The sequence below is a fragment of the Parasteatoda tepidariorum genome, chromosome 3, assembly GCF_043381705.1.
Source record: "Parasteatoda tepidariorum isolate YZ-2023 chromosome 3, CAS_Ptep_4.0, whole genome shotgun sequence".
Taxonomy (NCBI): domain Eukaryota; kingdom Metazoa; phylum Arthropoda; class Arachnida; order Araneae; family Theridiidae; genus Parasteatoda; species Parasteatoda tepidariorum.
The window spans coordinates 65,004,697-65,016,466 of record NC_092206.1 but is presented as its reverse complement, the minus strand read 5'-3'; the positions used below and the strand labels follow the sequence as shown (position 1 = coordinate 65,016,466).

Sequence of the window (11,770 nt, the reverse complement as noted above, 5' to 3'; positions counted from 1 at the left end):
TTGGAAAATCCTAGGATGGACAGAGCACAACCCGTTTTCACCTGCAAAGAAGCATTGATTCGTACCACCCAATATGGAAACATCAATGCCCATGAATGCTTTTGTATGGTATTTATGTTCTATTATGTAAGGGGAGAGTTGCTAAAATTGGGAGGTCCAATTTGTCAGAAAAACTTACCACTCATTATTTTAAATACAAGATTAATTAATTTATTAATTACAAGATTAATAAATTAATTACTTATAATATTTTTTAAATGAAATGTTGTGCTTTTATCTTCAATTAAAATGATAAGCTAATTTTAAAAGTATCTTTTGCTTTTAATTAATACATTAGTTTAAACTAGCACCATGATGGAGTACAAGTCATACAATGAATTATTTAATATTTTGCTGCTTAAAAAAGAAAGTAAAATCAAAATTAAACTAATTTTAACTAAAAATTACAGTCCATAATAGACTGAAAGACACTTTTTTTTTAAAATTAATACGAAAGTCTCTCACGTTTGAATTTATGTAACAACAAAATTCAAAATATATAAACAATACTGTTTCAAAGGTAATCTCCTATATCAGAAGTTTATTGTTTAATACATACAGCTCATAATTGGTTTTTAAAGTTTATTATTCAAAATATTAAAATAAATCTACTTAAATTGCCACCTTTTTTAAAATTTTTTTCACACTTGTTCCAAATGATCAGTATTGATTAGTCCTTAATTTGATTACTTAATCATTTGTTACACATAAAAATGCAAATATAACTAAAATGCGGCTAATTTTTATCCAAATAATACAATTTTTAATATAGTTAATGCATACATTTAATGTTAAGATAAATCAATATTAATTTATATTAATAATATTAATATATTATATTAATAATATTAATAATGATAATAATATAAGTTATGTTAAAATTTATATTAAACAATAAAATCCTTCCTTAAAAAAATAATTTATTGAGAAATTTTAAAAAATATCCCCTCCCCTGAAAAGAAAGAAAAAAAAATGTGCCTCATTTTTCTTTGGGGATACTGTTTTGTTTTTACAGGGGAACCTTCTTACTATTCTCTTCTTTGCAGAGACTCTCTTTACTCTTTTTCCTAAGATCCTTTTTTTTTCCAGGAACCTCTTTTACCGATTAACATATTAAATATTTCTCTTCCTATCTTGAATTGTGTTATGTTAAGAGCAAATATCACAAAGCAAGCCCCATCAGTCGAAGAGTTTTCGGATTTAGAGTAAGAACGGATTCTTAGAAGAAGTTCATCTTCAATCATAACTAGTAGTTTGAATGGTAAACAGGTTTTAGCCTTTGAATTTGAACAATACAATATAGTCAATTTTCATCCATAGTACCGTGCTCTATAGGTTATCCATATCCTCCGTTACGCCCACTCAGATAAGATTCAGGAAGGTCCCCATTTTCTTCACAATAGAGATAGTAACAACCAGTCCAGTCCTAACAAATTTTCCCTCTTATTAGTAGTACGTGTTCCATCTACGGCTCTGTACAACTGTCGACTGAAGCACATTTCTTTATTAGTATTTCAACAAAGCAAAAATGGGGAATCGATTGTCTATGGAAAGGTAAGTTAATGAAATTAACATTGAATAATCAGGCAATAATGAAATAATCTGGTTTTAATTTGAAAGAAATGCACTCTAAGTATTTTCGTTTAAGACTGATTAAGGTTTCGGTTAGGATTGATATCTATCATTCATAAGTAAAGGAAATTTAAATTCTCTAATAACTGAGTAATTACTAACAACTCAGGTTTTTATTTTAAAGAATTTTCTAAGTATTTTTTTGTTAAAGACTGATTAAGATTAAGATTTCGGTTAGCAATGATATCTGTCATTCATAATTAAATGAATTTTAAATTCTTTTATTGCTGAAAAATTTTTGAAAACTCAGTTTTTTTTTAATTTGAAAAAAAAATGGATTCTGAATATTTTAATAAATTTATATGAATAAAATTGTGAGGCTCTCTGGTATTATTATACAGAAAATAATTATTAAGATAATCTTGGAAACTTAATAAAAATATAAAAGTTTTGAGAACTGCTTGCAATTATTAATTAATCAATAATTATTATTAAGAATTTAATTTTATTATTGTTTTTTCAACGTTGGTTATGCCGATTTGGTCCTGTTTTTTATTAATTCTGCGCAGAGTTGGATAATATTTTGAACTTGGTCTAAAATGTTATTTTTGTGTTTCTATAAGGAAAAAAAAAATATTATTCGCATATTAAGAGGTTTTTTTATATTTCAACCTAGGTTTCTTTTCTTGCTTTTTAATGATTTATTCCTCATACTATTTATAGTTTGTTTTAAAAATATAATTTAGCACGAAATCGCACTGCTGCTTTTATTAAATACAGAAAAGTACAAATATAATAACATTAAAGTTTAATTTACCGCAAACCATGGGGCCGCATAACGAAATTCGATTTCAAAAACGTACGTTAGTAACTAATTTTGGAAGTTTAGCAATAAATAAAGATGTACAGGTGCTAAATATTTTATTTATTTCAATTGACTTCAAATATAATCAACAAATATCTCATTTATGCATTATTTTTTTAAAGCGGAATTCCTTAAGCAAAAAGTATGACTCGAAACATTGAGTGCATAGAATGATAGAAGAATAAATGTTTCTCTCCATTTATTTGTAAATTATATTCAAGAAATGTAAAAATTATTGTTATCAAGAATTAAAAATTATTTTGCACTTCAATATTCTTTTCTTTCAAATGCCTTTCCATATATATATTTTAAAATGAAATCGAATGAATATTAAAAAAAAAAAACTACTTCTTATAAATTTGTCTTCTTTATACTTCTGTGGAACAAAAATATATTTTTTCTTCTTTTTCTTTTACCAAATTGTAAATTAATGAAAATGTAACTAATCATACACTTGCGGAGATTAATTTTTTTTCCTTCTCCTTAGCATTTTTTTGAACTTACTTTATGTTATGTCACATTTTGTTCCAACGATAAGAATCTCAATTAATGTAAACGATTATTTTCATTAATCTTTTCAACTTTATTTATTAATTAGGAATAGGGCACCAATTTAATTTATTAATTAGCTCTAAATTATAAAAACTGGTTTTTTCAGAGATATTTCAGATCTGATATTTCTATAGATCATTTATATGCTGCTAAGAAACTAAGCACACATAAGCTCTTAATAATTAACTTTTCTGTTTTCTATATGCGGTTACTAGTCCACCACGCTTTAAAACTATGTTTGAATATAAATTCATTTACATTTACCAGACGGTTTTTTCAAAAAACAACCTTTTTTTTATAGCAAAAATCTGATTTTTTTTGTTCTGTTCTGTCTGAAACAATTTTTTCTTTTTATGCAATTGCTTTTATGTTAGTTTATAACTTATTTTACAATAATTAAAAGTCGAAGAACTGTGAATTTTGACATATTTTAATTTTTTCTCGATTATTTTCTTTCTAGGTATAATACCGAATTTGATTATTATGACAAACTTTCCATATAATATTAATAAATCATAATTAGTTTTTAATTTCGACTCAACTGACATATGCTTTGCAAGGAAAGAACATAATTTGATTGCAAGATAATTTAAAAAAAAAAACTAACTTATATAATAAAAAAATAAACTATATAACAAAAACTACAGTTCAATTTTGAAAAGAAAAAAAGAACAACAGTCAAACATAAAAACGCAACCACATTTTTTTTAAGAATTGTTTTCAGCAGTATTGGGCCTTATTATTGATATTGATGAATAAGTTTCAAAAAATCTTTTATTTAAATAGACATAGTTATATTTGTTCAATTGAGGGCACAGAAATAATAATATAATATGTAATTATAATTTTTATAATATTTCTCATTCACATTTCATAAGTTTCAGCTTTCAGTAAACAAATTTTCTCGAGTTTTTTTAATGTTTGAAAATTAATTCACTTCAAAACGGTTATCTCTTCCCACAGCACTTACCGATTTCTCTCTCTCAGTCAATTTTAAAATCAAGTAGAATATACCACTTGCACAAACTTTCAATAGAATAAATGTAATAAGTGAGGAATCATCCTCCCTTTATTGTCAGTTTTAAGGAATGAATTTTTCTATCTTCCAGAATTCTTTCGAATATCCCTTCACTATATTTTAAAATAGCTATATTTTACAATACTACATATTTTTAAATACTTGATATAAAAAAAAATCGAAGAAATCCTACGTCAGAACTGAAAGTATGGCCACTTATATTTTCTCTTTTTATCAGTTTAGTCGTCTCGACATTCAACCATTCCTCTCTTTCAAATCATCACCAGTTTACATTAATTAAGTTATGTGGATCAAAATAAAACCCTATCGATGTTTTTTTTAATTCTTAATGTAAGCTGATGAACATTCACGTTATTAAATATTTTTATGCCTGTTGTGGGGTTAAGCCTTCTCTGACCCCATTACACCCCTGAAATTATTTATTTAAAAGTTTTTAAATACATAACTCGACTAATGAGAAGATTTGCATAAAAGTTTTCCTTTCGTTCGGTACTTTTTAAGCAAATGACTGACTTAAATTTGTGCTTTTGTATTTGTAATACAGGGTTAATAATTGCAAAATAGAGCAGAATCATACGCTATAGTTTATTTTTCGGTCAATGGATATCCAAATACATCTTCGACTACAGTTTGACTGGCTATGCTGTTGATCAGTTGATTGAATTTCAAATTTGAGGCATGGGCTGGCTGATCTTCAAATTTTAGTTATTTTTAAAACTGAAATCATTTAAAAAAAACAACTTAAAATTAATCATTGTTGTGGATTAACATTGATATATATCTTGTATTTGCCTTGCAAATGTTTCGGTAGCCATCGTCAATATTGAATTAAAATTTTGACTTGCTAAGATTGTATCATTCATCTTTAACTAAGTCATCTTTAAACTAAACAAAATACGTCTACAGGGAACAGACCGGGGCTAGGTGTAAAAGTTTTAGATTTAAGGTATTATAGTTCAGATAGGGCTAACTGACTTTCTTTATATTTGACAATAAAGCCTCAATGATTAACTTCAAAACATTGAGGCTTAACAAACCAGATGAAACCAGTTGACATAAAAAATTCTCACTTTTTGAAAATTTTAACACCTTCGATTTAATCTTTCATCCCAATCTCTTCAGTAATCTTTTTTCCCTTATTTTTTAAAATGACTTTTCCCACATGCTGAAGCATTAAGTGTTTTTAAGTTGAAAATTGGTATTGGAAATTGGTAGGAAAAAAAAACTGACTTTGTTGTTTGGATAGTCAATTTTTAAGGCTTGCTCGTTGTTAAAAATTTATTTAAAATAAAGCATTTTATAAACTCTTATAATATTTATTATACATAATAACACATAACCGTATATATTTTTAAAAATCACCAATATCTTAGACAACAGGTTATTAAGCTCAAAGATGAAAAATATTCGATTGACGGATATACAAAATGCCTCGAATTTAAAATCCACCCTCATTATTAATTTTTTTTTGAATTCTCATTTATTTTAAATTGTTGTTATATTTAATGTTTTTTTAAACTTTATTTTAAATTACCAGGAGAAAAATAAACAACATCTATGAAAAGTTACGCTACCGAAGAACATACAAGAAAAGTGATGTATCATTACACACTTATTACGAGATTTCAGAACGAGATCCAGAACGAGCAGAAAATTCTTTTTGGTACGTATATTTATCTCTTATGCATTTATCCTAAGTTTTACCCTCGTTTTTTTGTTAAAAATTGCATTAATCGCAATTAGAAGGGATTGATTAAATAAATCATTGATTAATTTGGAACTCAATTTTAATGTTTAAAGATATGTTTATTTCAATAAGACAAAACTATTATTAATTAATTTATTTATTTTTAAGAAATTTAAATTAAGCTTATGCAGTCAATTCTCTAAGTGCAATATATTTATATAACGTAATTAACACGAAATTTAATAGTTAAAACTTATAATTTATCTATGTTATACCTTTCAAAAGTTAATATAAATAGTTGCCAGTAATCAAACACTTTCAATGTAGCTCTCTTAAGAGTTCTCTATAAGGAGTACTTTTCTATAATTACTTAAAATTTTGTTTCAGCTGCATTGAATCTAGCATAATTGTGGAAGATCAGTATCAAATAACATGCGTCAAACTTTTGTATTCGAGAGGAGAATGGGGGAGAAGGAATAAGATCTATCAGGGTCGCGGAACTCGTGTATATTTTATTGCGTTGCAGAATTTTTTTTTCAAGCCCTGACATTTTTTTTGATGATCCTCTAATTCCGAATATGACTTCTGTTATGCTCCATTCACCTATCCTTTACAGAAAACACTCTTCCTTAGGTTTCTCACTTACCACTAATTTTGTAGCCAATGAATTTGATTAAAAAGAAGGAAAAAAGAATATTTTTATTGTTAATCTGAACATGTCCTAAACGGGAGATTTCGGGGATAGATCCCCTAGAACTGATAAAAAAAAAAAATCTGGATTTTTCCTGTACGTTTTAATATATATTTCTTAAATATTCAATTAACATCCCCCTTCCCCTTCGCCAGACACTCTATAATACATAAGTATTTAGATTAAAATAAAGTTCGATGGGTTAACGGAACCCTTTGCATGAGCTAATTAAAGAGATATCTAAATGAAGAGTAGATATCCCAAAATGTACCATTGTATAATCTAGATGTATTAAGCGATGTGTTGGTACCTTATATTAAGATAAACAAAGAAACCAATCCAGGATTTCTGTTTACATCAAATTGTTAGTAGCAGTTCTGTTATTTTATTTTATAACCAACTTTGAGCAGCCAATCCAATTCTGAATCAACAACTATCAATGTTCAGCTCTATAACCTTGTAATTTTTGAACTCAACTCGGGCAAGCATTTAGACTATTTGATGGAACTTACCTGCACTTGCGTTGCATGGAGAAGAAAACAACAACAACAAAAATTCCCTCGGTTAGCCCGATGAAAAGGGGATTCTGACACATAATCCTTTTGTATATTTTTTTTTGGTCTGCCCAAGATCCCTTGTCTACCATTCGTATCAACCAACAATTGGTGGGATTTGAATCTGAGACACTTTATTGGGAGGCAAACGCTCTATTCCTTGAGCCACCACGACTCGCAGTTCTGTTATTAATATTTTTTCTCCATGTTTATACAGGTCTTTAATTGAAACTGATTGGAAACACGTGGATGAAGTACCTGTCCAGCAGAATAGGACTTCAGACGACGCGGAGGAATTAACAATGACAAACCATGGAGAGTGTTGTACTAATCAACGCTTCGTCGAATATGAAAACGAAAATGCTGAAAAAGTCGTGAACGAACTGGGAAATAACACAGAACATATCAATTAGTACGTAGATATATATATATTTCCTGAACTATAGTAACACTTTTGTAGCCTTATTGTTTCGAAAATTTAATTTGCAAACTATATTTCTTTAAATTAACGCAAGTCAAATTAAAAGATTTTTCATCAAAAGGAACTGAACAATTCTTAATAGTGACTTGGAGCAGTTACTTGGTCAACAGCAGTAGCTGTAAGCCATGTTGCATTCCTCACGTCTATACACTTTGACCGGAAAAAAAGAAGAAAAAATCTATAAACGTATGAAAAAATTTTCAAACGCAAAGAATAATTTAATCCTAGTTCCATCACCATAAACGTTCCAAATTACGATGATCTATACTATGACATCCTCTCCCATACTACCAAAATATTAGTATAATAAGTTATGATACGTCAACAGTGGCTAAAAGAGTCTACTGCAGAGCTTATATTTAAAACAAAAAGTGATTTAAATTTTAAGCTAAGGTAAAACGTGATTAATTAAACTAATCAAATTTTTTTAGAGAGTAACCCACTTTTAAAACTGTTAACCTTCTACTCAAAGTAAAAAGAAATTATTGCAAATAGGTTTATACCTAATAGATAGAGAAGTAATAATCCCTCTTAATATCTACTTAGTTATGGATAGGACAAAAAAATTTCAAAACAAGGGCTATAAATTTAAATTGCTTTTGCTTGCCGTAAACAGATATAGTGGGTTAATCACCCAACACGGCGTCGACTGCTTTAGTGCGTGGGACAATTAAAGATTACTTACATATATTATTTATAAAATTATTTTATATTTTGTTCATATGACATGCAATTTTTTTCTACCCTCAGTTTTTCAGAAGAAGCTGTCTTAAACTATACAGACAAACTTAAAACAGATGACTACATTAAAAAGTGGCTTGACACCGTGGAGAAATCGTGTTTGTGTTATTCTCATAAAAATTCTACTTCGAACTCTAAAGTACTACAGACTGGAGTTGAATGCACGGTGGAGTCTAATATAGACTATTCAGTAATTAATTTCCACGAGTGTATTAGAGTATACGAAGAGCTATCTATAAGAGATCAAAAAGAAAGGATGGACAATATCTGGTAAGTTAAATTTATGCATTTTCCTACTATATTTAATTTAATTTTAAGGTTTCTCTTTTTCATGAGCCTCTTTTTTCATGAATGGCAGCCAGCCAGCATACTACTGCAGTAGACTTTCCACCAATATTTGATAGTTGGCCATAGGAGTTGACTTCCAGATGTCCGCCACAACTAAAAATGCTGGAAGTTAGAATGGTTTATTCGACTGAAGGTAGAGAAATCGGCTTTCTCCGATATCCATGGAGTTGAATTGGGAAATCAGTATTGCCCAAAAAGTCATTATAAATCTAAGAGTCCAACTACCTTTCTAACCACAGGAACTAACTAAGCCAGGCAAAACTATAAAAAAGAAGGGGGAAAAACTACTACACTAAGATGATTTAGAAGGAAGGGTGTCTGGATAATTTTGGTCACATAGTAAACGAAAAAACAATAATTTATTTGTAGTAACATAAAAATTGCAAGAAGAAGTAATATCAAACTCTTTATTATTTCTAAAAATATATAAATCCACAGTCGAAAGAAAAAAATAATGAAACTTTTCATTTGTGCATTTTTTTTAGCATAAAAATGAATTTTTTTATTGGTTAGCGATGAGTAGGGGAGAGCGGGGTCAATTGTAACAGGGTACGATTGCAACAGAGCAAAAATTTCGAGTGTCGGGTTCTAGATTTGGTTCCTAGGAAGCGCAAACTGTCAAAAATTGTTAATAACTGATATAATAACATTTAAAATAAGGTACTTATTTTTTTTCTAGAAGAGGATAGTATACTTTACTCGTCTGTCAATTAATACTAATAATATATTGGATTTTTTGTTAGTTAAAAATAGTTAAGTAAAAAATGTTTCAATTGACCCCACTCTCCCCTACTTTTTAAAAAATTTCGCGTCATATTTGTTCCAAATCATATAAAAGGACAAAATTTTAAAATTATTTTTTCTAAAGTAGCTATTTAATAACATGGAATATAAAATGTGTTTATATATCTTCATGCATTTTCAGCACTATGTAATAAAACTAAGCTGNTCTTATGTTTACAAACCATCACTTAACTCTTTAAGAACCACCAATAGTTTCCTATATCATTTATATTATGTTGCATGTGCATTATTTTATTTGTCACCTTTCACAGCATAAATTAAAAATTTTAACCCCTTAAAGTTAAAAGTTTAATAATTTAGGTATCTGCTCATTGTTATTTTTACCCCTAAAATATCACTACTATTTCGATCAATAAAAAAAAATATTACAGCTATGATAATATGTCTAATTAACTATGTTCTAGTTGAATTTATGAACTGTTACTATTGACCCCGTAAAAGGGGACAATTGTAACAAGTGCACAACTGTCAAAAATTGTTAATAACTAATATAATAACATTTAAAATAAGGTACTTATTTTTTTTTCTAGTAGAGGATAGTATACTTTACTCGTCTGTCAATACTAATAATATATTGGATTTTTTGTTAGTTAAAAATAGTTAAGTCAAAATTGTTTCAATTGACCCCACTCTTCCCTACTTTTTAAAACATTTCGCTTCATATTTGTTCCAAATCATATAAAAGGACAAAATTTTAAAATTATTTTTTCTAAAGTAGCTATTTAATAACATGGAATATAAAATGTGTTTATATATCCTCATGCATTTTCAGCACTATGTAATAAAACTAAGCTGGCAATATTTGCTAACAAAAAAAAAAAAAATTAANGAGCCTAAAAAAAAAAAAAAAAAAAAAAAAAAAAAATTCTGATAGAAATAAAAAAAGCTTGATTTTAAATTTTACATCAACACTTTTGCTTTCGATGTTCTCTTTTCGAATCTAAGTTCCTTTTATTGTGGTATGGCAAGCATTTAATTCGTGTGATACATTATAATTTTACTCATTGTGCTTTTTTTTTATAAAAAAAAATCTTATCAACTTCAATAGATTTAAAGTTTTTCCTTCATTTTGCACACAAATTGCTATAAAATGTCTTAAATTTAAGATATTACTTAAAAATTAAAATGGAGAGCTAAATTATTTGCTCTCATTTTGAAATAGAGTCATTTACTTGAACATTAGTTATCTCCTGACCATAATAGTTGCTAGTGAATTACATTTCTCAAAATATCCAACGTCTATTGCTAGATTTTCAGTCATTTTTTTTTAAACTATCAACTTCCTTTTTTTCTTTTAAGCTCATCAAAAGAGGCCAATTGGAATCATCGAGATCAAGTTTCTGCTCTTGATGCACTAACAACCACCAACAATGATTTACAAAATGAATGGACAACAGTATACCAAGGAGAACAGGCATTTCAACATAGAATTCCTCGCCTGCTGCATCGTAAGACTTCACATGGCCGAAAGGGATCAATCACAAACAATGATGGAAAAAAAATAATTCGCAGTTTCTTGGAATATAAAGGAAAAGACAGTGAGATAATCGTAAAGGAATTAATAGACGAAACAGAGCATCTTATGCTGTTAGTATAATTCGAAACCTTTTTTCTTATTTTACAATNAATCTTCACAATTTGAAAACGCATTGTAAAATGTGGGAAGACAGTCGAAATCTAAACATATGTATGATTTTTTTAAAAGCAAAATTTTTTTTTTAAATATTTTAATTTAGAAAACTATTTTGCGAATTTCAAAAATAAATGAACAATATTAAGACTTTTTTTTGTTGATATTATGGAAAACAACTTTCAAGTATGACATGAAAATAAAATAAAAAACGAATAAATAAAATAATGATGGATAAATTATCTTTTTAAACCCATAAGGGATAAACAGTGAATAAAATTTAAAAAATGGGATACTTAAATTTTTTTTAGTTTATACTAGAATATCATTTCTAAGAGCTTTTGATGTCCTTTAAGTAAAGCCGTCCTAAACGGGAAACTGATACGAATGGGTTAACATACTTTCACTACATTATTATAGCTATTTTTCATTTAAAATTAAGAATTAAATATTATGTTCTTCTATTAGATCCTTTGAAGAAGATAATTGGAGACAAGTAGATAAAGTTCCTCTCATAAACAGTAAGGCATTGCAAAAATTAATTGATGAAAATCAGAAACATTACAAAATCCGGAGTTTCGTAGAATATAAAGGAAAAGATATCAATTGATCAAAGTGAAATTGAAGTATACATCTTACCTTAACATTTCATTTAAATTCAACTACAATTTTTATGCTGTACATATTTAATAAATATCAATAATATCTGAATTTGGTAAAAAATCATTGTATTTTATAATAAATTAATAAATTGTTTCTGTTTTAAA

General features: G+C 27.7%; 1 protein-coding gene across 2 annotated transcripts; it reads left to right on the top strand.

The window, feature by feature from the left end:
• Nucleotides 1-1,001: 1,001 nt before the first annotated feature.
• On the top strand, nt 1,002-11,770 carry LOC107445279 (uncharacterized). 2 transcript variants are annotated; one of them, XM_043056416.2, is made up of 6 exons: nt 1,006-1,593; nt 5,605-5,730; nt 7,217-7,411; nt 8,231-8,491; nt 10,673-10,960; nt 11,472-11,770. In XM_043056416.2, exons 1-6 carry the CDS (start codon nt 1,568-1,570, stop codon nt 11,611-11,613), a joined length of 1,038 nt encoding a protein of 345 aa, XP_042912350.1. In that variant the 5' UTR covers nt 1,006-1,567; the 3' UTR covers nt 11,614-11,770. The 2 variants fall into 2 exon arrangements, with proteins under 2 accessions (XP_042912351.1, XP_042912350.1); XM_043056417.2 differs by lacking the exon at nt 5,605-5,730 and having other exon boundaries at nt 1,002-1,593.

Bases quoted from the DNA above. Each gene is read 5' to 3' on its own strand.
- LOC107445279 (XM_043056416.2), top strand. From the start codon at position 1,568: ATGGGGAATCGATTGTCTATGGAAAG. The intron at 7,412-8,230 runs GTACGTAGATAT...TTCTACCCTCAG, and splicing joins AACACAGAACATATCAATTA to TTTTTCAGAAGAAGCTGTCT. The intron at 10,961-11,471 runs GTTAGTATAATT...TTCTTCTATTAG, and splicing joins GAAACAGAGCATCTTATGCT to ATCCTTTGAAGAAGATAATT.